This window comes from Felis catus, chromosome C1 (assembly GCF_018350175.1).
Source record: "Felis catus isolate Fca126 chromosome C1, F.catus_Fca126_mat1.0, whole genome shotgun sequence".
NCBI classification, from domain to species: Eukaryota; Metazoa; Chordata; class Mammalia; order Carnivora; family Felidae; genus Felis; species Felis catus.
This window is the reverse complement of record NC_058375.1, coordinates 210,694,843-210,721,460: the sequence shown is the minus strand read 5'-3', so window position 1 is coordinate 210,721,460 and position 26,618 is coordinate 210,694,843. Positions and strand designations below refer to the sequence as shown.

Genomic DNA, 26,618 nt, shown 5'->3' with positions numbered 1-26,618 from the left:
AGAATCATTCCAAAGAATATCCTGGAATGTGAAACATTCCTTAGAGAAATAGTTTAGACAGTACTGGTTCACCTCCCTTGAAAGGAAATTGGAAGAAACATATAAACACTGGAAATTGTGCTAGAAAGATGGTTATCTTTCAAATAATGTTAAAACACCAAATTTGATAGCAAACCTGAAAAACAGTTTTAGGTCCTTTTAACACAATTAACTTGAGAACACTGGAATGCCTGTGAACATCTTGATATATGTGGATTAGCATTTCTCATTGGACAGACAACTTCCAAGTTCTCCTTGTGCTCTGAAATCATTGCAGTGCTCTGGTTCTACACTAAGCTTCTTGGTATCGAGCTCTTATTATAGTCAATAAGCTATAAACAAAGGGATTTTGGAGCCCAGGGTAGAAATGGGTTGCTGAACCAGACCATAGTAGATTCCTTCAGATACAATTGACCTAAGTATGAGGTTCCTTATTTTGATAAGGACACGTTGTATCCATCAAAATAGACACGCAGACTGGAATTTAATCTTCACTCTTATGCACAGTGTTTTCCTGACTTTGCGCAATTTACTTAACGTATCCAAGTCTCAGTTCTTCAACTTGAAAACAGAAATCACAATAACTACATCACTGGGCTTCTGGAGGACGAACTAAGATAATGCACTGCACAGCACCAAGCACAGACTAACACAACCAGTAGACGTTGGGTAGCCGTTTTTATGTCCCTTGATGACTTGTAGCACGGAGTTTCCCACACTGTGGTTACATTTTCTGTGCCTTGGTTTCCTGGGGATAACTGGAATAATTACTGCATAAGATTGCTATGAAGAATAAGTAAAATAATGACCCAAAGTTTTTTGAATAGCATTTGACTCAATAAGTATTAGTCATTATGCTCATTCTCACTCAGTAATCATTTTAGAATTGAGATTATTAATGATTTTAATTAATTATCGGCAGCATTTTCCTCCTGGTTTTGTTAATCCTTCCCTTTTCATAAAATTCTAACTCCTCAGTAGTAAAGACTCGTTTGTAAAGCAGAATTATGGAGAAAACTATATTGTATGTATTTTTGGTGTTGTTTCCATGAAAAAATGGTGGAAGAGGAGAGAAAGAGAATATGAATATTTGGGTGAAAAATATTTCCAAGTACTGGTTAACATCTTCTACAACTAAGTGGCCCAGGTAATTGGAGAAAGCAAGTTGTTATTGTTAATTGAAAATTAACAAAGATCGTGTTCAAAACGTGGTTTCATATGGTACTCCTATGTAGCGGCTAAAAAGCTGTTTAGGCAAGTAGACTAAAGCTGTTTAGTTGTTTAAGCTAAGTTGTTTTCCTCTCATTTGGCTACAGATTTGTCTCAGGTCTGCTCATCTCTTGCCCTGTATGTGCAGATTTCTGCCTATCAAAATAATACATCCCATTTTTTGGTCCACTTTAAACCCGCTGGAAATTTTTACTTTCCCATTTCCAAATAATGATCCTTTCACTGTTACTTGATGCAATCAGGCCCCCAAAAATCAAGAGTGTTCTTTTTACTTTATTTTACATTTTTATAGCTTAAACAGATTTTCCAGGAGGCTGGAAAGCTGAACGTTAAGGTCCAACAGGGTTCAGTTTCTGGTGAGGACTCTCTTCCTGGCTTGCAAACAGCCACCTTCTTGCTGTGCCCTCACACAATGGAAGGAGATCTCTCTCTCTTTTTTTTCTCGTTTTTATATATACTTGTATTCTTTTTTCTTCACATGAATCATAGAATTTTGTATACAATGGTTTGTGTTTCGCTTTCTACACTTACTATAACATGGAGTCTCTTTAATATTGGTGCATACTGATAAACAGGTGAATGGATAAGCAAACTGATACATGCAAATGGATACATGCAATGGAATGCTACCCAGCAAGAAAGAAGAACAAACAGTAGATAACACAACATGGATAAATCTCAAATGCATTTTGCCAAGTGAAAGAACCTAGTTTTAAATGGTTAGATACATATAGTTCCACTTATATGACATTTTGGAGAAGGCAAACCTACAGGAGCAGAGAACAGGTCAGTGATCACAAGCATTAAAGGCGAGCAGAGGTTCTGCCTATAAAGGGGCAGCAAAAGCGAATTCTTTGGGGTGTTGAAATTGTTCTGTACCCTGTGGTGCTTACAGGAATCTATGCATGTATCCCACCTCGTTAAATAATGTAAATTTTACTATATATAATTTTATTTAAATGAAAGTGAATAAGCAAACACTTCTAATAAGGAGTTCATGAACTACTAAAAGAAGACCCTTCTGTCTATTAACATGATTATTGCAATGCCATGTAGCAGCAATTAAGAACCAAACTTGGGGGAGCACAAAACTGCAGAAACCCTGCAAGGGAGGTCATTGAAGAAGACAGCATGTCACTTGAAGTCTGAATGGATGCACTAAGAGGGGGTAAGGAATGGCACAGACAACAATAGTGCCGACGGTGTGAGCAGAGGTGTAGAAGAAAGAAAACTACGTGTGTTCAGGAATTCTACTGGTCTCTTTCAGCCAGAATTTAAGGAACAGGGCTGATAAGTGGAATGCATTAAGATGGTGGTGCCTACCTTATCTGGGAGTGGTGAGGACTAAGTAACATAATTTGATGTAATGTATGTATAATGGTATAATGCAGGTGAGGATTAATGTATACCAAGTGGAGGGTAATGCATGTATAATGATATAATCGTATGTATATGCACTTAGCACGTGGAGTGACTCACACCCCTTGCTAAAATTTCTCTAGATATTAAAGGAAAATGAAGCTTGTGGGGCCGGGAGGAGCTGGGCACAGAATGGGGTAGAATGGAGGTAGCTGGAATTAGGGATGTTGCTTAAAGACTTTTGCTCCTGGTCACAGAGAATATGGTCCTGAATCAGGCAGTGGCAGCATTTGTCTGTCTCTGCCTGACTTATTTTCCTTAGCATAATACACTCTAGCTCCATCCATGTCATTGCAAATGGCAAGATTTTCTTCTTTTTGATGGCTGAGTAATATTCCAGTGTGTGTGTGTGTGTGTGTGTGTGTGTGTGTGTGTGTACCACATCTTCTTTATCCATTCATCAGTTTATGGACATTTGGGCTCTTTCCATAATTTGGTCATTGTTGATAATGTTGCTATAAACATCAGGGTGCATGTATCCCTTTAAATCAGTATGTTTCTATCTTTTGGGTAAATATATAGTAGTACAATTGCTGGATCATAGGGTAGTTCTATTTTTAGTTTCTTGAGGAACCCCCATCCTGTTCCCCAGAGCGGCTGCACCAGTTTGCACCCCCACCAACAGTGTAAGAGGGCTCCCCACTCTCTGCATCCTCCCCAACACCTGTTGTTTCCTATAGTTGTTGATTTTGGCCATTCTAACCGGTATGAGGGGGGGATCTCATTGTAGTTTTGATTTGTGTTTCCCTGATGAGTGATGTTGAACATCTTTTTGTGTGTCTTCTTTGGAGAAATGTCTGTTCATGCCTTCTGCCCATTTTTTATCCAGTCAACCTATCCATCAAAAGTGAGGATTAAAGTAAGACTTTACCAAGGGGTGCCTCGGTGGCTCCGTTGGTTAAGCATCCTACTTCGGCTCAGGTCGTGATCTCACAGTTCATGGGTTCTAGCCCCGCATCAGGCTCTGTGCTGACAGCTCAGAGCCTGGAGCCTGCTTCAGATGCTGTGTCTCCCTCTCTGTCCGCCCCCCACACACACACACACACTCAAGCTCTGTCTCTCTCTCAAAAATGAAGAAACATTAAAATAAGACTTTACCAAAATGAGCACTGCCTAAAGCTGTCTCCATGCACCCTTTCTAAGAAAGCTACTTGACAATGTGCACATTCAAAACGAGAGTAAATCAAGAAATAAGACATTGGGTGGAAACATATGATATGTGTCTTTCTCTGACAGATTTATTTCACTTAGCATTATACCCTTAAGTTTCATCTATGTTGTTGCAAACAGCAAGATATGTTTTCACTCATAAGTGAAATTTGAGAAACTTAACAGAAGACCATGGAAAAGGGAAGGGGAAAAAATAGTTTCAAACAGAGAGGGAGGCAAACCATAAGAGACTCTTAAATACAGAGACCAAACTGAAGGTTGATGGGGGTGTGTAGGAAGGAGGGGGAAAAGGCTGATGGGCATTGAGGAGGGCACTTCTTGGGACAAGCACTGAGTGTTGTATGTAAGTGATGAATCATGGAAATCTATTCCCGAAGCCAAGAACACACTGTATACACTGTATGTTAGCTAACTTGACAATAAATTGTATTTAAAAAATAAAGAAATAAAAAAGGAATAAGACATTGGGTAAGGAAGGCAGCAGATCCAAAATAGGAGAAGCTGGAAACTCCCAAGAAGACCGCTGTGTGTGAAATCTGGAGGAAAACCAACCTGGATGAGAGTAAGAGGGTAGGGGACTCAGTAAAATGTCTCCAGGTTAAAGAAAAAAAGTGAATAAAAGTTCCATTGTGTTTAATGATATGAAAACCATTATTCTTAAGGCTCTTGTAAATCAATTTTAAGGAAGAATAATAGTGAAATAGAAAGCTAATCAGAAAAAAAAATAGGTATAATAGTTGGCTTTTGTTGTATGAGAGTCAACCACAATGTTTCAGAAGTGTTCGAATATATACTTCCTGTGGGTCTTCAGGTTGTTGTGGGGTTCCCAGACTGGGCTTGGCTTTTCCTTGTGTTCTTCACACCCCTTAAGCCCAGCAGGCTAGCCTCAGAACAAGCTCCTGTAAGGAAGATGGTAAGTATAAAGAGGACAACCCCACCACACAGATACATTTCAGGCCTTGACTTGCATTACCTATGCTAACATCTCATTGGTCAAAGCAAGTCACAGAACCAAATTCGAAGCTAATGAGCAGAGAAGTAGATTCTTCCCATGGAGTTGGGAAAGGATGAATATTGGCTGAACAATGATTCAATCTACTACGTAAGGCAAGAATTAAATCCAATAAGAATAAGTTTTACTGAAAAAAGGAAAATCACATATACAACGTGGTTCCTCCCGATCAAATTACTTGATCACAACAAGGCAAACACGAAATATTGATTTGTCAAAAATTATGATATAAAAATATGGAGAAGAGAGAGGGGAGGGAAAGTGAGGTAAGGATAACAGCCTAAGACTGCTAAAACGTCATCTACAGTGAGGAGACCATATCTAACATTTGTGATCAATAAAGAGCAGTATACTTGGGGCGCCTCAGTGGCTCAGTCAGTTAAGCATCCATTTCAGCTCAGCTGCCAGCACAGAGCCTGCTTGAGATTCTCTCTCTCTCTCTCTCTCTCTCTCTCTCTCTCTCTCTCTCTTTCTCTCTCTCTGTGTGTGTCTGCCCGTCCCTCACTCATGCATGTGCACACTCTCTTTCTCTCTCTCAAAATAAATAAATAAGCTTTTTAAAAAAAAGCAGTATACTTGAAGAAATTGAAGAAGGAGTTTGGGAAGTGTCACAGTTGGGTGGGCAGAAGGCAAATGTTTTCCATTAACAGACTTTTAAACCATGTGTGTCTATTATTTAGATTTAAAAGAGCTAGATAGTTTTAAATATATTGATAAGTGTATGGAGACTTTTAAACCATGTGTGTATATTACTTTGATCTAAAAGAGGTAGATAATTTTAACTACATATTGGTAAGTGTCTGGAGAAGTAATAATAATAGCGAAGCAAAAATATTCATTAAGCATGTACTTTTCTAGGGTTTATAAGCTCTACGTCTTAAACCCTTCCAAACACCTGATGAGATGGACACTGTTGTCTCCTCATTTAATGGAGGAGGACACAGAGCCTTTTAAGAAGTTGCTCAGGAGGGACAGAGCTGGGACTGGAGTCCAGTTCTCAACTACCATCCCTCACCTGGCCTGGGTTGTGTCAGGAGTTCAGCAAGGAAACAGTTGTGCGTGATAGAGAATTTGAAGTCCAGGCATAGCAAGGAGAGAGTAGGTGATGCGATGAGGTGGAAGGGAAGACAATGAAGAGCACAGGGTTATGGTAAACGGGACAGCACCCCTACACACACACACACACACACACACACACACACACACACACAACCCCTCTTGACCAAGATATTTAGATACTCTACTAAACTTAAAGGGCTGGTGTGAATAGTATTTTTTCCCCATGAACACCAAAGAAGTGACTGAGTTTCACACCAGAGTTGATCTCTAGCAAGCTGGCCAGCCTTGTAAAAATATCTGGAGGATGCCGCACTTTTGCGCCAGTGACTTGAAGCATTAAAGATAATTGAAGGAGATTTCAGGGGGCATCTACCCTCAGCTGACAACCCCCATCTTCAGCTGTCAATGAAGCAAAATAAGTTACAGTTTTAATCATCTTCCAGTTGCTTCCTAGCGCTTAAAATAGAAAGCACAGAATCCTATCATGACAATGGAACCTTCATCTACCATTTTGCTAGCTTTCTCTTCCAGCATATCTACCTTTCCACACTGTTTCCTAAATTGATGTGTTCAAAGTTCCATCTGGCCTTTCTAAACCTCCATGTCTCAAAACCTTTACCCTTTACCCTTGTCTGGATTTCCGTACCATTTTAGCTTGTACCTCTGTTTAACATCCATTCCTCTCTGTCTTCATTTAAAGTGGTCTAATTTCTAACAAATAAATACTTTAGGTCCCCAGATCATAAGGAAGAGAAGGATCCATGACCCTCTTGTTTACTGTTGTATGTCAGTACTTACCTCCACAAGTATAGAAGGGTTGCCCTTTAATTTTCTTTAAGTAATAAATGAGTGAGTAGGCTGAATAAGTACAGGAAGGAGGGAAGGGAAGGAGGGAGGGAAGGAGGGAGGGAAGGAGGGAGGAAAGAAGGAAGGAAGGACCTAGCTATAGAATTTGGTATGCTTTGCTTACCTGGGATTCAGTTTCCTTACAGATAAAAGAGTTGAGCCAGATGATTTTTAAATTCACTTCCTTCTCTAAAATTCTGTTGTTCTGTACTGCAGTAAAAATACTAAAACACATTTTCCAGTATGTGTTTGCACTTATATTTTAGAAAGTTAATTCTTTTGATCGTTTTCTTATCATTTACTCCTAGTGAAATTAAAATTTATTTGGTGGAGCTATTTGAAGGCCAGGAATGTTTCTTAAGCTTTACTCTGCCTCCCTTTCAAGTGGGAAATATTAGCCGGCCACAGACATGATATGATGAGGTTTAGACATTACAAAGGAACGAACTTCACGGCCCATGCTGGCCTTACCTGGGCAGGGCTGTCTCTCTTTGCACAGAGAGGGGTCTTTCGGAGGCTTTTCAAAAGCTACCAATATGCAATTCACAGTATTCTCCAGTTGAAAGCTATAACTTTAAATCTCAGACAGGAACCTATAATGATGTTTTTTTTTTTAATATTTTCCTCCTTTTCTGTAAATGATGAGGTCCAATTAATGAGTGTTTTCATGATTGAAGTCAGAAACATTGAAACATGAAACTTAAAAAAACAAAAAACTCCGCTCCTGCCTTATTCCTGTCAATGATTTTTGGAGTGGTTAGAGAATAGAAAGTATTTTCAGAACTTCTGAGTCACCTACCTATTTTGAACACTTGATTCCATAATCCAAATTGAAGTGTGCAGAGATTCGCTTGCTGTATTTGTTACCAGCTTGAGCTAACTTGAATTAGCACTTCCATTATGAGGGCCTTTTCTCCAGAAGTCGTTCCCTTAAACAAATAAAGTTCAGGGAAGCAAAGTGGACAAAGAAGCCAGAAATCAGCATGTATGTCAGTTTCACCAAGACACACACACACACACACACACACACACACACACGCGCGCGCACACACACACACACACACACAGTCTTCATCATGCAGAAAGTCTTTTGAAACATAGATATTTTACTAATTAATCAGAAGCATGGTCAAAGGAAACAAATACGAAAGCACAGTTTTTATCATTTCCCTTAAGATAGATGTTCCCTCTCATGTTTTTTTTTTGTTTCTTGAATTATTTTTATCTAATTATTCATTCATTGCATGCAAACTACAGCTTTCCAAATTCCACTTTTCAAAGGTTTGATTTTAATAGTTATTTCACTGAAAAACAAGTTGCTTCCGAAGACTTGCCTGTGTGTTGGAATATCTTAAACTGAGTCTCTAAAGAGCCCTCAGTATCCAAGCTGTGGGGACTGTAGTTGGGACACATGCCTTGAGCTAATGGCTTCACATGCAGACCTAGAACAGGCCGAATAGACTGAGCCCAGTGAAATGGAACGTGACACCTGCTTTCTGGTGCCAGTCATCAATGTGGATAGTCCATCTAGATCCGTTCAAAAGAAGGGAAAAATACCTTTACCCCGTTAGCAGCTGGATTGGAGTACTAAATTCTCTAGGGAGTCACTCCACGTTCCTGCATTACATCACCCAGGATGTGCATTTGGAAGTGGCTACTGAGTTTTTGTTTTTTGCACCTTTTATCCATACCAGCGGACAGCAGTCTCACTTAATCACTGAAGACCCACAAAGGCTTTGCTCAGATATACCCAATGCATCCTGGGGAGGTAGAGTTTGGAGCTGTTTATGGGTTTGGCTCTCAAAAATACGAGATGTGCTAGGTAGATGTTTAGTTCAGATAAATTATTTGCATTTTAAAATTAGATTCACTATTGTTTATTCCTGATAATTTTGAGTGCTTAACTTGCTTTTCAACTCCTCTAAAATAATTGAAGTACTCAGACCCCAAACGTGTGTGTCTACCCCCTTTCTTTTGTGCAAAGGTCTATGGCTTTAAGGAGAAGAGAAAGGCAATCACTGGAGGTTTATTTTCTTTTATTACTTTAAAGGTGAAAAATTGGAAATAACCCTTAATGAAAGCTAGTTGAAGAGTTAAAACACAAATTTCTACAACATTTAAACCCATGCAAGGTTTATATTCAATTTATCAAGTCTGTAGCATTTGGTTCTTATGCCATAGTCAAAGATGAGTTGTTTTGTCACATCCGAAGGAAGATTTTTGTCAATTTACTGATACACTTTTCAACACTGGCAAAAAGTACCTTTCTGGCTGACTTTTTTTAATGTTTAAAGTAAAGCTAATCCATATATCCATTTATGTACTGTGTTGAGAAACTGAAATTATGCATCGGATTCTAGTGGTTGATTTGTACACGTAAAACTTGGTATTTACTCTTTCTGATTCAAGATCCTTTTTCTCATAAAAGAGGTTCTGTGGTGTCTAGGTCTGTAAGTTCTCTCAAACAGCACTATTCATATTTAGGAACTTAAATGATAACGATTAAGCAGTGGTTGATGTTTTTAACCTCCCTACATGTCTGCTTTAAATTTTTTCTTTTTTTACTCCCATGTATGCAGTTGGCTCCCAGTTTCATGTCTGTTGCAACCATCCACTGGTTTCATGGTGTGGAGTAAGGCAGCACTCTACCCATGGCGTGAATTTTGATGAATTAAGTCGTAACTACTTCTGGGAATAAGAAGGAAGGCATTTCTTCATCAAATGTCTTATATCCCTGAAAACCAATGTAGCACTCTGTACTAATACACAGTCCAAACATAAGTAATAAAGATTTAGAAAAAATAATTTAATGTTGTTCATCAATAAATAATGTTTCGGTAATTAAGCAGGAACAAAGATTTATACCAAGTAAAAAAGATCTGGGCAGAAGAGGGAGGACCTATGTGCAAGGACCCAAATTTTAATTGCTTTACGTTGTCAGAAATAGCTGCACTTTATAAATATTCCCTCTCAAATTATTTAGATTGGGCCTTATGAAAGTGCCATTTTTGTGTGATCTAAGAGCAGCAATTTTAAATAATTCACCCTTATAGACAATAACCCAGAAATCAGTGAAATGTCATCCAATTTGCTCTGACGTTCTTTACTTTATGTTTCATGTAGTCTTCGTAGACATTCTCCATAGTATTTCATTATCCCTCCGTAGACTAGAATCAAGCAAGGACAGAGCTGGCTTTGAAGCTCAGCCTCTCTGTAGGCAAAGCACAACCTCCTGCCTCCCCCACACTATTGTGTCTCAAAGATGAGAGACTGTTCCAGCCATGTAAGGGGAGAATATTCTCCCAAGGGTCAGCCAAGGAGATGACATGATTAAGTCATTTACTCTGGAGTTCCTTCCATTGTTTTTGGTGAAACTGACAGAGTTTTTTCTTTAAAAATTTTAACGTTTATGTATTATTGAGAAACAGAGAGAGACAGAGCATGAGCATGGGAGGGGCAGAGAGAAGGGGAGACACAGAATCTGACGCAGGCTCCAGACTCTGAGCTGTCAGCACAGAGCCTGACGTGAGGCTCAGACTCACAAACCGCGAGATCATGACCTGAGCCAAAGTCGGACGCTTAACCCGACAGATCCACCCAGGCGCCCCACTTACAGAATTATTTTAATTTAAATTCAAGTTAGTTAACAGATAGTGTAGTATTGGTTTCAGGAGTAGAATTCAGTGATTCGTCAGTCACATGTAATACCCCGTACTCATGCCAACCAGTGTCCTCCTTAATGCCCATCACCCATTTAGCCCATCCTCCCACCCGCCTCCCCTCCAGCAACCCTTAGTTTGTTCTCTGTATTTAACAGCCTCTCACAGTTTGCCTTCCTCGCTCTGAACAATGATGTGTCCTCTCAAAGGAAAATAGGATTATTGTCAAAGATTGGAAAACTAGAATTTTTTTCTTGTCACATGGCCTATTTGCTTCTCCAGTTCTTTGCTGTTAGTTCTTTGATCGTGACTGTTCATACTTTGGGGATCTGGGTTATTCCTGACTTCCATGCCTCAGGAATAGCCCTGTTTTCTCTGTCATGCTTTCACTGGAGCATACTTATCCAGATTAAGGAGAGTTAAATTTTTTGAACAGATAGTATCCAAGAGAGTGGTAAGAACTTATTTTTTTTAAACAGCAGTGTAGGCACAATGAATTTCGAAGGATGAGATGTACAGAATCATCATATTTAACTTGACAATGGATAAGAATTTCATGTTCTAGACATGAGTGATTTAGAGTCAGCAAACAGATCATCTCAACTAACCACCTCTTGAGGTCCAGCTCACCGATCAGAAGACATGAATCCTCTGACTACTTCCCCCTGCTCAATACATGCTCCACACACCTTAGAAAAGACTTTTCCCTATTAAACTTGATGGTGATTCCCGTGGCTCTCTGAAATCTGGCTTACTTACAGGAGGCAAAGTGAAGAGTTGAAAGGTCATCTTGATTCCCAAAGGAACCAAATCTTTGCTGATGAATGGAAAATCCTTCACCATCGTCAGTGATGTCTATAATAATTTATCTGCTTGATATTTGATCAACATTTGGCTTTTCTTTGCCTGCACTATACCAGAGCATGAATTCTGAGAGTTCAGAAGTTTATCTCAGCTCTTTATGCATTGGAAATCTAAATAACCTCTGTGAAAGACAAAGTAAACAAAGGGGAAACAAGTCTATCCTATGCATTCTTTTTCCCTTCAATTTAACATACAAGCAAGGTAGAGCGCCCAGATAAATTCTGTTCCAAGGGAAATTTGACTCATGTCTGCCCCCATCATCCTTGGGCATCATTTTTCCTTAATACTACCCCTTTCAGTGGGAGGAGATGATGGGAGAAAGCTCTCATCACTAAGGAGACAAGAGACGACAGTTATAGTCAAGAAGCTTTTATGTAGGTATGCCCAAAGGGAGGTGGGTAGGGGGATGGATGAAATAGGTGAAGGGGATTAAAAGGCATAAACTTCCAGTTATAAAATAAATAAGCCACAGAGGTGAAAAGCTCAACAGAGAGAATATAGTCAGTAATATTGTAATAAGCTGGATGGTGACAGATAGTGATTAGACTTATCGCAGTGAACGCAGCCTACTATATAGAATTGTCCAGTCGATACGTTGTTAAAAAAATGATGTTATATCAGTCATCAGAAAAAAACACATATTGAGCGACTCTGGTTATATGAAATGTCCAAAATAGGTCAATGTGTGGAGATGGAAAGTAGATTAGTGGTTGCCTAGGGCTGGGGATTGGGGGATTTGCGGGGAGAAAGGGAGACTAACTGCTCATAAATACATCTTCTTTCGTGGGTGAAGAAATATTCTAAAGTTAATTGTGGTGATGGTTGCACAATCCTGGGAATGTATTAAAAACCACTGAAGTGGGGCGTCTGGGTGACTCAGTCGGTTAAGCAGCCTACTTCGGCTCGGGTCATGAGTCTGTGAGTTCGAGCCCCGCGTCGGGCTCTGTGCTGACAGCTCAGAGCCTGAAGCCTGTTTCAGATTCTGTGTCTCCCTCTCTCTGACCCTCCCCTGTTCATGCTCTGTCTCTGTCTGTCTCAAAAATAAATAAACGTTAAAAAAAAATTTTTAAAAACCCACTGAAGTATACTTTAAAGGGGTAAGTCACATGTGAATTACATCTCAGTAAAGCACATCTTTAAAATGGAAATTTAAATACAGTGTGTTCTTCAACTGGTAAATGTATACCAGACATTGTATCCAAGTATTTCCTTTTTCTCCAAAAGAAGTGGTTTTTGACACAACAAAAATAGTGGGAAAATAAACAATTGAGTAGCATACTTCTTCATTTTTTAGGTTAGCAAGAAAATTGGCCGGATGTACGGCTAGACTATCTGACACAGTTTAGAAATTCCAGTACCTTTCACTGAGTCTCCCGTCACAAAATGCTTGACTAGCTTTCCTCAAAACAGCAATTCTAAGATATTTTTTAAAAATATCGACAGTTTGAAAAGCAGAGAGATTTGACAGTCTTAAGTGTAAGTAACATTTTGTATTTCATTTTGTGTCATCTCTGCAATCATTTTAAAGCAATAGTAACTGGATACAAATACCGTTATCATTCCAAACATCGGGTGTGTTCGAGAATGTCTGACAGCATCATGACATAACAACGTTGATGCCTAAATTGCCATTTTACTTACCATCAGTCTAAACTACTCATCCGGAAAAATGCCATATTCCTTCAAAGAGAATTTTGGCCCACGATCCTGAATCTAGTAGGCGTCTTTCGGTTGGGGTAAGAAATGAGGCAGTTTTTTTCTTTGGAAGATGCGTAGATGAGCATTTTAATACCGTCAAATAAAGAGGTCCCATCCTTTCCGCATGGCCAGATGGCTGCATTGTTAGAAGCCGCGGAAGGAAGGGACTGAGTTTCTTCTGAGTTAAAGCTTAAGTGTATATTTGGTCATAGTAAGCATTCAAATGCCGAGATTTTTCAAGGCGATTTGACATGATGCTTCTGGTTAACCTTTTCTAAGCAGTGCCCCCAGATAGAATGACCGCCTTCACAGGATTCAGCTGACATCAGAAGCGATGACAATACCCAGCAGAAGTCAAAGGCTCGGAACCCTGGATTAAAAGCCCTGCTGGCGTGCAGCCTCTGGGCGCCTTTTGGCGCTCCTGGATGCATAATGGGATGACATTCCTCAACTATTGCATTAACCACCTGAAGGGCCCATGCAAAAATAAAACTGTCCACATACAGGGGCGCCGGGGTGGCTCAGCCAGTTGAGCAACTGACTCTTGATCTCGGCTCAGGTCATGATCTCATGGTTGTGAGATCAAGCCCCACGGCAGGGCTCCGTGTTGGGCATGGAGGCTGCTTGAGATTCTCCGTCTCCCTGCACCCCTGCCCCACTCGTGATCCCCGCCCCCTTCTCTCCCTCTCAAATTAAAAAGAAAAAAAAAACTGTCCACGTGCAGTGGGAGTTTGCCCCTGACAGTCGTCACCAGTTCTTTTTCTCTGGTTTCGGTTCAAAATGTCAAACCTGTTACATGCATGACATACGGTATGTCTTTTGTCTGCCACTTTTTTGTCTGACTTAAAATTGCTTTTGTCTGACTTCTACAATAAATAAATAATAAATATTTAAAGCTATTCAATAAGTGCAATTAACTCACAGAAGATGCTGTGGGCTACAATCCACTTCAAATTATTTCTTTTTTCCTGTTTTACTACATTTGAATGTTAACCTTTTTCTCACAGGGGCTTGGACCAAAATAGGTCTTATATCACTGTTTTCTAGAATTTCATAGTGAAATACTATTTTATAACATGCCTATAATCTCCTCCATTTATGAAAAGGGACCTACAGTGAAATAAATAATTGGTATTGCTTGACTAAATAATCCATAAGCAGAAGAAATAGCAGTAGAATGTTAGGATCGACAAATAACTTTTGAAGACTATTTGATGAGATTATGCCCACAATCATAAAGTGGCATCATTTTCTCGGTGATACTTACTCTTCCAACCTTTTGTTTTAAAACTGTGATAATGACAGAAGAGAGGCGTTTGCATTTGAAAGGTACGTAAAACCACAAAATTCACTTTGTTAGGTAGGCAAGAAAAGAGGGGTCTGTGTTCTCTCGGGGATGATGTGTGTTTCCGTCTCTCTCGGCTGAGCATGTCTGCAGGTGCTCTGAACGGGACACAAACAGACAACACGAAAGGTATTTTATATGAAGAGAAAAGGAGCTTCTATTGCAAGAAAAATGTTAATACCTTTTACCCGTATTTATTACCGATTCTGGTTCTCAGTTTTTGCTTTTTTCTGTTTTTTAGCAAGGCCTTAATCACAGAACAAAGAAGCCAATCTAAATACTTTAAACAGTACCAATTGCTGGATTAACATTAGTTCAGTTAATTCTATAAACTTCACTGTCTATTCCCTTGTGTCCTTATTGGAAGACAGCTTTGTTTACTGATAACATTGGAATCCACTACATAAATAAGGAAACTAATTATTACAGGTAAGATGCTTGTAACACCTGAGACTGTGCTTCCATTCTATTCGTGCCGATGCGTCGATCAACAAGCATTTATTAAGCACCTACCCAATGCCAGGCTTCGCTAAACACTAAGAATTCAGTGACGAGCAAGGCCTGCCTTCGTGAATAAACCATCTAGCGAAGGCTGAAGGGAAATAAAGGGTGCTCAAGAGATTATTAAGTAAACACACATACTTTAAAACAACATTTCTCCGGATCCTTTGGTATTTTTGGATTTGCACATTCGGGCATTTTACAGATGACTCAATAGCATCACCCCAGACCGAGATGAAGAGTCAACACAGAAAGGTTACATCTTATTCCCAGGTGACTGGTATCTCAGACATTCAGCTTCCCTGCCTGCAGCATTCTCTCTGCTGAAGGGACCCCTTTCAACACACGGCCCATAGAACCATAATGCAGAATCTCCCAGGCTGTCATATTTTAGTCACATAAAACACTCACCCGAAACCCCCAGAAACCTCTTTTCAACTTCCATCACCAATTGTTTCTTTATACCCTCCTGCAACAACACAGGGAACAGCCTTACTTGTTGGAAGGGAAATTCTAACCCTCGGGTCTTTCTCAACTCTTACGACACTGGGAGTCCAGCATACAATGATGAGTTCCTCTTTACCTCACCTCTTTAAAAAGTCTGCTGAGTTATGCCCAGTTATGCCCAGATTCTTCATAGCGTAGAAAGAAAGGCATATTGCTCACCAACTTGGGCCTCACTTCTGGAATTTCTCTAGGATGTGCCCCTCACCTTGGTCGTCGCGGCCCCTTTCTTCTCCCTCTCTTCACCTTGTGCTTAATTCAGAGCCTCTCGCCCTCACTCAGCTGGGGCTGATGGGGGCGGTGGGGGAGATCATCCGTTCATGGTTTGCGCCATTGTAAATTTGTCCTGCCTGCTCCCCTCAAATCCGGCCTTCTCTGCAATGCCATTGGTGGTTGACCACATTCTCCCACTTTCCTTCTCCACCATGTCTGTAATGGCAGGCTTGTCACTTTCTGTAATAATATTCTTCAGAGATTCAAAGAATGTGTTCTGCCTCCAGACCGTAACTCCCTGAGAATGAGAACAATAACGCGCATTGTTTGTCTTCTCAGAACCCAGCACCAAAACCACACCCCTCAGAAATGAGGCGCATTTCCCCCTCTCCTCACCTTGCACAACCTCCTACCCCTTTCTCTCCATTCCCCAACTCTTCTGGACACAAGCTTGTCACATTCTCCACTTGGAGTTCGGTCTTAGTGGGTGCCTACATCTCCATAAAGAAACCAAGGCCTCAGAGAGTGCACATTTGGAGAGGAGCACCATTACACAGACCATTTTGGCCTGAAGTGGGTTCCCTCTAAAGCCTAAAATTCAGAGCCTAAAAGTCAGGGCTCTGCATGTGCCCATTCCCCCCTCCCGCAAGCTCAAGTGGTTATATGCTTGTAAAATTTTCCAAAGGAAGATCTTTTAACTACAATGATCTCCTTCCAATGAGACTCCCCACTACCTTTTATTATGTTGAGGGTCATTGGAGTGACCGCAGATGTGTGGGGTCTGACTTGAAGGAAATTGAGTGGGGTTGTGTATACATAAGATATTTTTATACAATTTGAGGTCACTTCTGTATATAGTTAGGCAATTGCTAGCCATACACATGTAATAATGGCTCCCAGGAATACCTTTACCATCAACAGTGGCAACTCAGCCAGACATTGATTGAGACATGTAGGTGTCAGGTCAGAAATGGTTTCACAATGTAGATACGTCCTACTGGAAACCTATAGATAGTGGAGAGAAAACAAGGTTTATAGGGCAGAAGCTATTCTGTGGAGAATTCTTCCCGTCATCAGACATGTGAACTTATAAAGACAAGACTGGTTTCTCACTGATGCCTGGTCAACACAGAAGTTCTCTCCTGGAGGAAATTTGTTTGATAACATTGAAAAATTATAATTGCGCCGTGCCTTTTTTTTTCTTCTTAAATGAGAATCAAACAAGAAGAGAATATAGCCAAATTCTCATGTTTGTAGACTTGTAGCAGTATAACAAGTAATGAGCATGCCTACAACAACTCTTATATGAAAGAACTTTTAGAGTGGTTTCCCACTGAATTTGAAAACTTGGAAAATGTATAAAATATTATCAATAAAACTTAGTGAAGTTGAAAAAATCTACCAACAGTATTAGGTTAAGACTGAATTATGTTTCTTTTCTATCCAGGGAAAATGTTATAAAACTACCATCATATGAAGCCAGAAATGTAGATAAAAAGTATTATGGAGGTGTATTAGGCAGTAGATTAGTTAAAATATCTTTTTTTCTGGAGGTTGTCATGTTTGTGATGTTTGTTACCTCTTTTAAATTTGGTATTTGTGAATGATTTCTTCTTCTAAATAAATGAGTATCCACTTTCACTTGTAATTTAGAAGTTTTGATTTTGTTACTCTCTTTTGTAAAAAGGTCTTCAGACCTTGTATGTACATCAGGCCCTTAAAAACCTAGATCATCCTCTCCCACCAAGATCTGGAAAGATCCGTGTGCCAAGCGTAAGCAAGCGATTGGTTTATGTCTGACTTTGTTCTAGTCTCGGCCCAGCTGGCAAGTGTGAAGGGTTTCTTCCAAATGTAGGCAGAGTTTTACATGACAATCCAGAATGAATAAAAAGAAAGCCCATCTTCAGAGAACAAAAGACAGTATCAGTGGGCAGAGAAGTAGTTATTATAGATGCCTTGCTTTGGTTTCTGCTTTGTCCTCTGCCACTGTGAAAGAAGAGCCTTGTGATGCCCGAGTCAAGGTCACCCACCTTTCTTCAAGGTGAATGGAAAACCGTCTAATCAATTCAGCAACTGCAGTTCTAGCTGCATGTTAGTCAACGCCCCTGAGGACTCATAGACATTGAACCAGTCTTCCAAGGGCAAAGTTCCTATTATTGCATGAGTGTTTGCAAACTGCTCTAAGCCGTGCACTCCTTCCAAGCACCATCTACTATTTATGTCTCCATTTGTGCTGCCCCTACAGGAGCTCATGCCCAGAGCTAAATCCTCCCTATTTAGCCATCTTATTAACCCGAAGGAGGAGAACCTCTAAGTGAGAATGTGGATGGCGGTTCATGCCCTTTCTTCCCCCAAATGCCCATCAAGTTGTTCTTAACAAGCAGATAGTGTATCCTAGGGATATGCTGCAAGGATATTGTGAGTTCAGAAATCCAGAAAACCTTCCATTGATGGGAAGTAAAACAGTAGTGACCTTTACAAAAATTTAGCAATGTATAACTATTGTAGTTCTTTTTTTATTTTTAATTTATTTTATATATATATATATATAGAGAGAGAGAGAGAGAGAGAGAGAGAGAGAGTGCAAGCTGGAGAGAGGAGGAAAGGTAAAGAGAAAAAAAGTCTTAAGCAGGCTCCGTGCTCAGTGCAGAGCCCAACACAGGGTTCTATCCCACAACCCCGGGATCATGACCTGAGCAAAAATCAAGAGTTGGGCACTTAACTGACTGAGCCCCCCATGCGCCCCCTAACTACGTAGTTCTTAAAGACTTACCCAAAGTCTTTCAATTATGTTTTCTTATTAAACCTCAAAAAGAAAAAGGATGGACTCTAGGAAACCATGACCCCGAACAACTAACTGAAATCAGAAGGGCGCGTATGCTTCCAGGAATTGACATAAGCCCAAACGTCTGACTAAATATCCAAATAATTAATTTTATCAGTTTTATATGGGCAAATTAACTTGTTAAGAATAAGAAACTTTAGGGGCGCCTGGGTGGCGCAGTCGGTTGAGCGTCCGACTTCAGCCAGGTCACCATCTCGCGGTCCGTGAGTTCGAGCCCCGCGTCGGGCTCTGGGCTGATGGCTCGGAGCCTGGAGCCTGCTTCCAATTCTGTGTCTCTCTCTCTCTCTGCTCCTCCCCCGTTCATGCTCTGTCTCTCTCTGTCCCAAAAATAAATAAATGTTGAAAAAAAAATTTAAAAAAAGAATAACAAAACTTTAATCACTATGTACACCTGAAACTGATAAAACATTGTGTGCCAACTATACTCAAGTTCATTAATTAATTAATTTCAGAGGGAAAAAAGAATACATCTCACCTCTTTGTTCTCTAAGTTCTCTTCTCCCCATCTCCATGTGAATGCCCATAGTAGATTTTTTTCTTGTGCCGTGTTTGAGCTTCAAACTACAACCATTCTCTTACTGTTGTTCTGAATTCTTTTTTAATGTTGTCACTGTTGTTTTCATACTCAGCCTCTTCAGACACTTATTTAAGATGGCTAAAAAGAGGCAAACTATACAGCAGGATTAAATAAATCAGCTAAAACCCTGAAACAAAGAGAAATCCACTTTGCCTGCACTGTATTAAAAATGAGAAGAGAAAGGGAAGATGAGGGGAAAAAAGGGAGAAATGGAGAGAAACGTTCACTGCGTTTATAAACAGAGGTTTCAAGGGGGACCAAGTCTTTCTTTCTTATTTCATGAATTTTGCTAACCCTGTATAAGCCTGCAGATTTTGTTGTGACTTACATGGACTTGAATACAAAGAGACTGTCTGGTTTGTTGTGCCACGAACGGAAAGGGGCGCTCTGTGGAATCCAGGGATTTGTGAGGAGGGCCTTAGCGGTTTGCATAGAAGCCCAAAGGTACAGCGGCCATTTCTGTATCAGATCAACTACACAAAATGTGCGGGATTCTTACATCATTTTCCCCAAATGGATTCCTGCTTTCTTCTAAAAGAACTGCCACGGTTTTTCACTTACATGGCTGTTTTTGCCCTCTTTCTCAGGTGTGCTTCGTGAACCTGGATGTGAACAAGGATGCGTGCAGCACGGAGCACCTGCAGCAGGTAATGCTGGGAGCACGGACTCCCCGGGAGCTCATGACAAGGGCTGCCTGCACTGACCAGACAGCTGACGTGACGTTTTCCATAAATGATGCTCATTTAGTTGGAGACTCTTCAGCTGGATGGTGTCATCACGGCCCATTCCCTGACCGTCTCCCTGCCACCTCCCACAGTTTGCCTTCCTTATGCTGGTGATGCTTGCTTTCCCAAGATAACAGGGCCGCTCTCCAAACAGGCGCTTTTTCCCGCCCACGGGGCCTGATAGTGGCTTTTTCAGCCCCCGTCTTCATCCTGTCTCAAACACCCCGCCTGAGATGATGTCTCCAAGGCTTTTCCCAACCTGCTGGATACCAACCAGCCCTTCTCTGCGGGTCTCAGGTCTGCTCCTTCCTGCTGCTTTGAGGAGACGCTTGGTCTCTAACCTTGGTTTCCCAGCCCTACACTCATCTGGGGCTCGCACTTGTGCATTCTCCAGAAGCTACATATTCCAGGCTCATCGGAGGTTGTGATGAGCCCGACGTAAATCCTTGACAACGTGCAAGACGTTGAAGGACCCCTCAGTCCTTTGGAACGAGAGCTAACAAGGGGTCCTATAGGAAGAATTAATTGGTGTGAATTGATTATCCTTTCATACCCAAAGCTGAAGATGGTTTGACCCTACTCTTTGGCATAATACGGTAGAGTAACACACTATTTGCAGCTTGACATCACAGAACAGCAGGCCTGTGATGACTGAGTTATTCCTGTAATGTTTTGGGTTTTTTTTTTTTTTTTTACATTTGTTCATTTTTGAGACACAGAAAGACAAGTGCAATCAGGGGTGGGGGCAGAGAGAGAGGGAGACACAGAATCCGAAGCAGGCTCCAGGCTGTCAGCACAGAGCCGGATGCGGGGCTCGACCTTACGAACTGCGAGATCATGACCTGAGCCGAAGTCGGAAGCTTAACCCACTGAGCCACCCAGGCGCTCTTGTTTCGTTTTGTTTTTTGTTCCCTTGCCAGTGCTGCACCTGAAGCTTCTCAAACCCAGTTGCCCATACAGCTTACCATTACAGGCTTCCTCAGAGCTTCCGACGTCATTCATCCGTGTAGTGCTGGAGGGATTAAAAAAAAGTGTACATATCATTTCGTTTAGGGGACTTGTGGTGCAGAGTCAAAGAGAGAGAAGGAGGGACCAAAGCAAGTTGGCATCTTAAGGACTGTGTGTTTGAAGATTTATGTGAGTGATTTGAGACAGTCTTCTTCTACAGCTAAGGGTAGAAACCTGGCATCCACTTAGCTGCCTAAACTTGTGTGAACTCATCTTCTCTGGGCCTCAGGCTACTTATGTGCAAAAATAAAAAAAGTAGTAATAGTACCTAATCGGGGTGGGGGTGTTGTGGGGATTAAATGTACTAAAATGTAACATGTGTGCAGAGTTTAGCACAGTGCTTGGTACATAGAGCAAAATTAATGTTAGAAATTATTTTATTATTGATATTAATGATTATTGACTTTGTTAAAACAGATGATGATTAGACAACAAGTCTTTCATTCCAAGTTTTAAAGGAAAGAAAAAACCCCTACTATGCATACCTGTGGTGTGACAGTCATTATTAAATGTCTACTTTGGCATATTTAGAAGCAAAGAGTTTTTAAAGCTGTAAGTAATTTCCTATTCCAGTGTAAACCTTCAAGTTTCAGCTTCACACTTCGTCTAGTAATAATCCTAGTAGATTAAGTAATCTATCAGTGGTGCAGTTATTCAGGTATATTATTTTTGCAAGTAAGTAGTTTGGGGGTAGTGTTTTGGAGGTGAAAAAGAAATCATCTAAACTAATAAAGATTCTTCCTCTACAGAAATTGGTCAACGTTTCACCAGATCTTCCAAAACTTATCAGCTCCATGAATGTCCAGCAGCCAAAAGAAAATGAAATTGTTCTTCTAAGTGGGTTAACATCCGGAAATCTCCAGGCAGATTTTGAAGTTTCACAGGTAAGAGATGTAAACTCTTGATAAAATATTCATCAGAGATAAGTTATCTACAGTCAACTCTTGGCACAAGTCAGTATGGACTTCAAATAGATGCCACATTTAAGCTTCCATAGCCTAGGACTCAAAAATTTCTTTGTAATCAAGAGCAGTCTTTATCTGTGTTTCTTCTAAATATGCCACTCAGAGTTTGACAGAGCTTCCCTTACCTCAACTCCTACCATTTATTATATTCTCAAGTTCATGTTGTTAAGTTGTACTTAAACTAGAGCAGACATGCTGGGAATTGACAGCTTAGCTTGGTTTTCTAAAAATCCATTAGATTGTCAAAAATAGACTCATCTTGGGGCGCCTGGGTGGCTCAGTCAGTTAAGCGTCCGGCTTTTGATTTTGGCTCAGGTCACGATCTCACAGTTGGGAGACGGAGCACCATGTCGGGCTCCACGCTGACAGCTTGGAGCCTGCTAGAGATTCTCTCTCTTCATCTCTCTCTCTCTCTCTGCCCCTCCTTCACTCATGCTCTCACTGTCTCTCAAAAGAAACATTAAAAAAAAATAGATTCATCTTCTGCTTCACATATGATACGAAAATTCTAATTCATACTATATGGTCCCAGCATCCCCGCATTTCTTCTTTCTGGATGTTATTTATTTCTTAGGATCAAATGAGTCATGGTAATAAATACAGGATTGCAGCCCCGTGGGTGGAATGTGAGTTTCCTAGACTTAAAGAGTAAAATTCCTAGAGGAAATGAATGTTACTAAAAATAAAGCAGGAATTAAGATGCTATTTTTCTCATTCTGTGTACTGATGTTCATTACTATTAGAGAAATCATTATAACATTCTTTACTTGAAGACAAATTTTTTAAATTATAAATTGTTCAATTTACAAATATATATATACACACATATATATATATGTGTGTATATATATATATACACATATACATGTATATACATATATATATATACATATATATGTAATGATTTCTAAAGGCACATCATATTGAAGATTCTTGATTTTTCCGAAATAAGATATGCTGATAGTGACACATAACACCACTACAGATTAAAATGATGAACATTTGCTTTCCTCCAAATTGTTCTTTCTTGGGTTTTAGTTTTGCTGGAAAATTTTAAAATACTCTTTTATTCTTCAGTCCTTTGAAATACCAAAAAACTCGGAAATGTACCCACTATTTCTAGCATCTACCCCGGATGCTTCGTAAAAATCTGCACACAGCCTATTACAATTTGGTAATTAAGACTAGAACCAAACTTCTCCGTCTGTCTCATAATTTATATTCTTAGTGAGAAAATTAATCATCTGGAAAGAGAAAACAGAAATGGCCCTAAGTGCCTTCTCTTTATATTGAGCAAAACTATGATGACCAAAAGTAATTTCCAAAACTGAGTTTTAAAAGTATTTCTGTACCAAGCCTGTTAGGATTTCTAATTAAACATGACAGAAAATAGGCTCATGCATGAAAAGAATGTAACTAAGAAACTAGTGGGTAGATGGGGCGCCTGGGTGGCTCAGTTGGTTGAGTGTCCAGCTTTGGCTCAGGTCATGATCTCACAGTTCGTGAGTTCAAGCCCCATGTCGGGCTCTGTGCTGACAGCTCAGAGCCTGGAATCTGCTTCAGTTGCTGTGTCTCCGTCTTTCTCTGCCCCACCCCCAGTCATGCTCTGTCTCTCTCTGTCTTAAAAGTAAATAAAACATTTAAAAAGAAAAAACTAGTGGTAGATTATTATAGGGACTTGAACAGTGCCATCAGGACATGAATTTCCCCTTGTGACCTCTTTCCGGCTTTCTCTCTCTTTAATGTTTATCAGTCTTTTCCCATAAGAAGACCATTCCCTTTGGGTTCAAGTTGAGCAAGAGTGAATGTCCCCCCAGGTGGCTAACAGTAAAAGTCTAATTGTGTTCTATTGGCTCTCATGTGTCATGTGCCTATCTCTCAACCACTCACTATGGCCTGAGGATTGCAGTGTTCAGATTGGCCAGGCTGGGTCACGTGATCACCTCAGAGGGTTTAGGTGAATTAACTCCATGGAAATCACTGGCATTATGGGTGAGCCAGAAAATGATGCTTCACAGGCTATGAGAAACAGAAGAAGATTGAGTGATGTTGGGTCACAAAAACAACACAGATACTAATTGGGGTTAGGGAAAGTTAAATTATCAGGACCTATTAAATGTCATCCATCAAAAGCATGCTTAAAATTCTGCATATTTGTTCCTAGGAGTCGTCAAGAATTGCCTGTGAGCTATAACACTCTTAAATGTTTCCTACTTCCCTCTTCTAAAAGTCCTCATCACTTCTATATATCACTTCACCCTTCTGCCATCTCCCAAAGGCCTACATCGTTTTTTCAGATACCACAATCCATGTGTTTTAATGAATTAGCAATGTTGGGGCAGCATATCAATAATGAATCCCATCTTAGCCAACCATAGCCGGTACCTCATTCTTTAGGGATAGTCTCAATTTGGCTGCCTCGCCTCAAGAAGTTCAGTTACCTGTTGATTCCTAAGTAAACATGGAGACATTGGCAGAGGCAGCATGAGCTGGGTTAATGGGGGGAGTCAAGGGCAGTCCCAAGGGCATAGCTATTGTTCCCACTGACCCTGTGAAGAAGGCAATAAACGAGCTACCTGGCACCTTTGACCCTGGAAATTACAATGCCAAAGATGTTCAGTGGTGCAGATAACAAATTACCTCACTTCTCTCAACTGTAATTTCCTATTCTATAACATGGAGATTTAAAAAAATACCTTTTCTCCATTCTCAGAGACTAGTCACAGCGATTTTCATAAAATAACATGAAGGCACCTTGGGAAGGACTATTCAAATGCAAATTGTATTTTCTCTCCATGTCCAAAAAGTTGAAGGAAGGTTAAGTAGAAAGAAAATTTCATTTAAAGCAAAATAAGGTACCAGGGTGGAGTACTATATACACCAGGAGTAATCATCCATTCTCCTTTGGGGAAGAGAAGTGTAATATTGTTGCAAGGGATTGTGTACAGAGTGCCTTTTCTGCCTCCTGAGGAGTTTTGTTATTTTCTCATAGATGATTACGAAATGATTGTTCAATGTCTTCATCTTTCCAGCTCAGCAAATGACTCGCATGCTTTTTTATATCGCTACGTTATTTTACAATTGTACAACTGGAAAAAATGTAAGAAAATATTTATCAGATACTTTATTCATTCATTCAACACATATTTACTATGCACCTGGAACAGTGCAAAGCATAGGGGGTTAAGGATACAGTGGTAAACGAGTCGGACATCTTGCTCTCAAAGAGCAACTTACTTAGTCTGGCATTCTCTCAGATGCTATTTCTTTTGGATATAATTAAATGTATATAAATACATTGCACAACCGTCCTGTACCTGTGTCTCAAAAGACTAATGAATACATACCAGCCAGCAAAAAATAAGAAATTGCCACAACAGGTACATTTTCCTTCCTCAGGCCATCCTTAGTAGAGCCTTAGGATAAGACTCTAAAAAATCTGAAAGAAAATCATCATGCCCATGGTCAAGTAAAATACTAAGTGGAAAGTACAAGTAAAAGCAATTATTTTCCTGCAGAAGAAAATTTTTCTGAGATGCTTATTATGTACAATAAGATCTACTCCTCCTGTGGCTGACCTTTCTATGAGATGAACACATAATTTTACTGAGCATGTGTGCGTTTGAAGAGGTCCAGGTGCAAACCACCCTTCTTTCCAAATTGCACATTTTTGGTTAATATTGGAGTTTTGCTGACTGGGCCAGGAAGTCATGGGGAGAATTGGAAAGGACACAGGACTCCAACAGATCTGGATTGCAGTGCTGGCTTTCCACTTTATATTGGTGTAGACTTGAAAGGACCAGTAAGTCTTTCTGTGCTTGATTTCTCCTCTATAAAAGAGCAAAGACATCACCAACCTCACAGAAATATTGTTTGCATTGAAGGTAACAAGATATTCAAAACACTTAATAGACTACAATAAAAATTATATAATAATACCTGCCATTATTTTGCAGGTTATAGTGTTTGGTCTTCATTTCCCCAAGACTCTTGGGATGTTTATTTACTTTCAAGAAGCTTGTTAAGAAAATATGTTTTCTTTCTAGGAATGCAATAGCCATGGAACATTGCACTTTTAATACAACTCTTTCTCTACATTTGTTTTGAGGTGTTATTTAACTGTTCGTTAATATCTCTTTTGGCTCCTGCAACAATATATAAAACCTTATGTCATATGTATTTAATCTGAATGATATGAAATGGCCAATACGCAGCCATTTTTACCTACAAATAACTTCATTTGGTTCCACTTTGTAATTATTTTTATTCATGCCTTATCCACCGGCAATATATTGTGTCCCACCCCCCTGGGGAATTATCTAATTCATGTTTGTACCTACCAGCATACCTTGCATGTAATACACACACAAAAAGTATGTTATAAATTTCAAGTTAGTGTATTATGCCTGAATTCAGTGGAAATAAAATTAATCACGCCAGCTACCGTTAACTCTACAACAATTGTTCCTCATTATTGCGGGGGATCTCAGACCCTTTGTGACTTCCGTAAAAGCTACAGACCATTACTTCTCAAATGTTAAGGCATGTAGGAGTCACCAAAAGAGTTCTGGGAATTGCAGATTCTGATTTAGTACCTCCGAGGTAGGTCCTGAGATTATACACATCTAATAAACTGCCAAACCACGCCAAGGCTGCTGGCCTGCATACAACCCACACTTTGAAAAGTAAGGTCAGAGCGCACCTGGGTGGCTCAGTCAGTTAAGCGTCTGACTCTTGATTTGGGCTCAGGTCATGATCTCACAGTTCATTGGATCAAGCCCTGCATCAGGCTCTGAACTGACAGTGCAGACTCTGCTTGGGATTCTCTCTCCCTCTCTCTCTGCCTCTTCTCCTCACTCTCTCTCTCTCTCTCTCTCTCTCTCTCTCTCAAAGCAAATAAACTCTAAAAAAAAAATAAGGTTATGACCCCCCTTCTTTG

General features: G+C 40.1%; 1 protein-coding gene across 3 annotated transcripts in view; it reads left to right on the top strand.

Annotated features, from left to right (window-relative positions):
• SPHKAP (SPHK1 interactor, AKAP domain containing) overlaps window positions 1-26,618 on the top strand; it is a 160,829-nt gene that overhangs the window by 99,702 nt on the left and 34,509 nt on the right. For all 3 annotated transcript variants that reach the window (XM_019838800.3, XM_019838801.3, XM_023259769.2), the window contains exons 4-5: window positions 19,569-19,628; window positions 21,464-21,598. In XM_019838800.3, coding sequence (XP_019694359.3) covers window positions 19,569-19,628; window positions 21,464-21,598 — 195 coding nt within the window. The remainder of the gene's footprint in view (window positions 1-19,568; window positions 19,629-21,463; window positions 21,599-26,618) is intronic.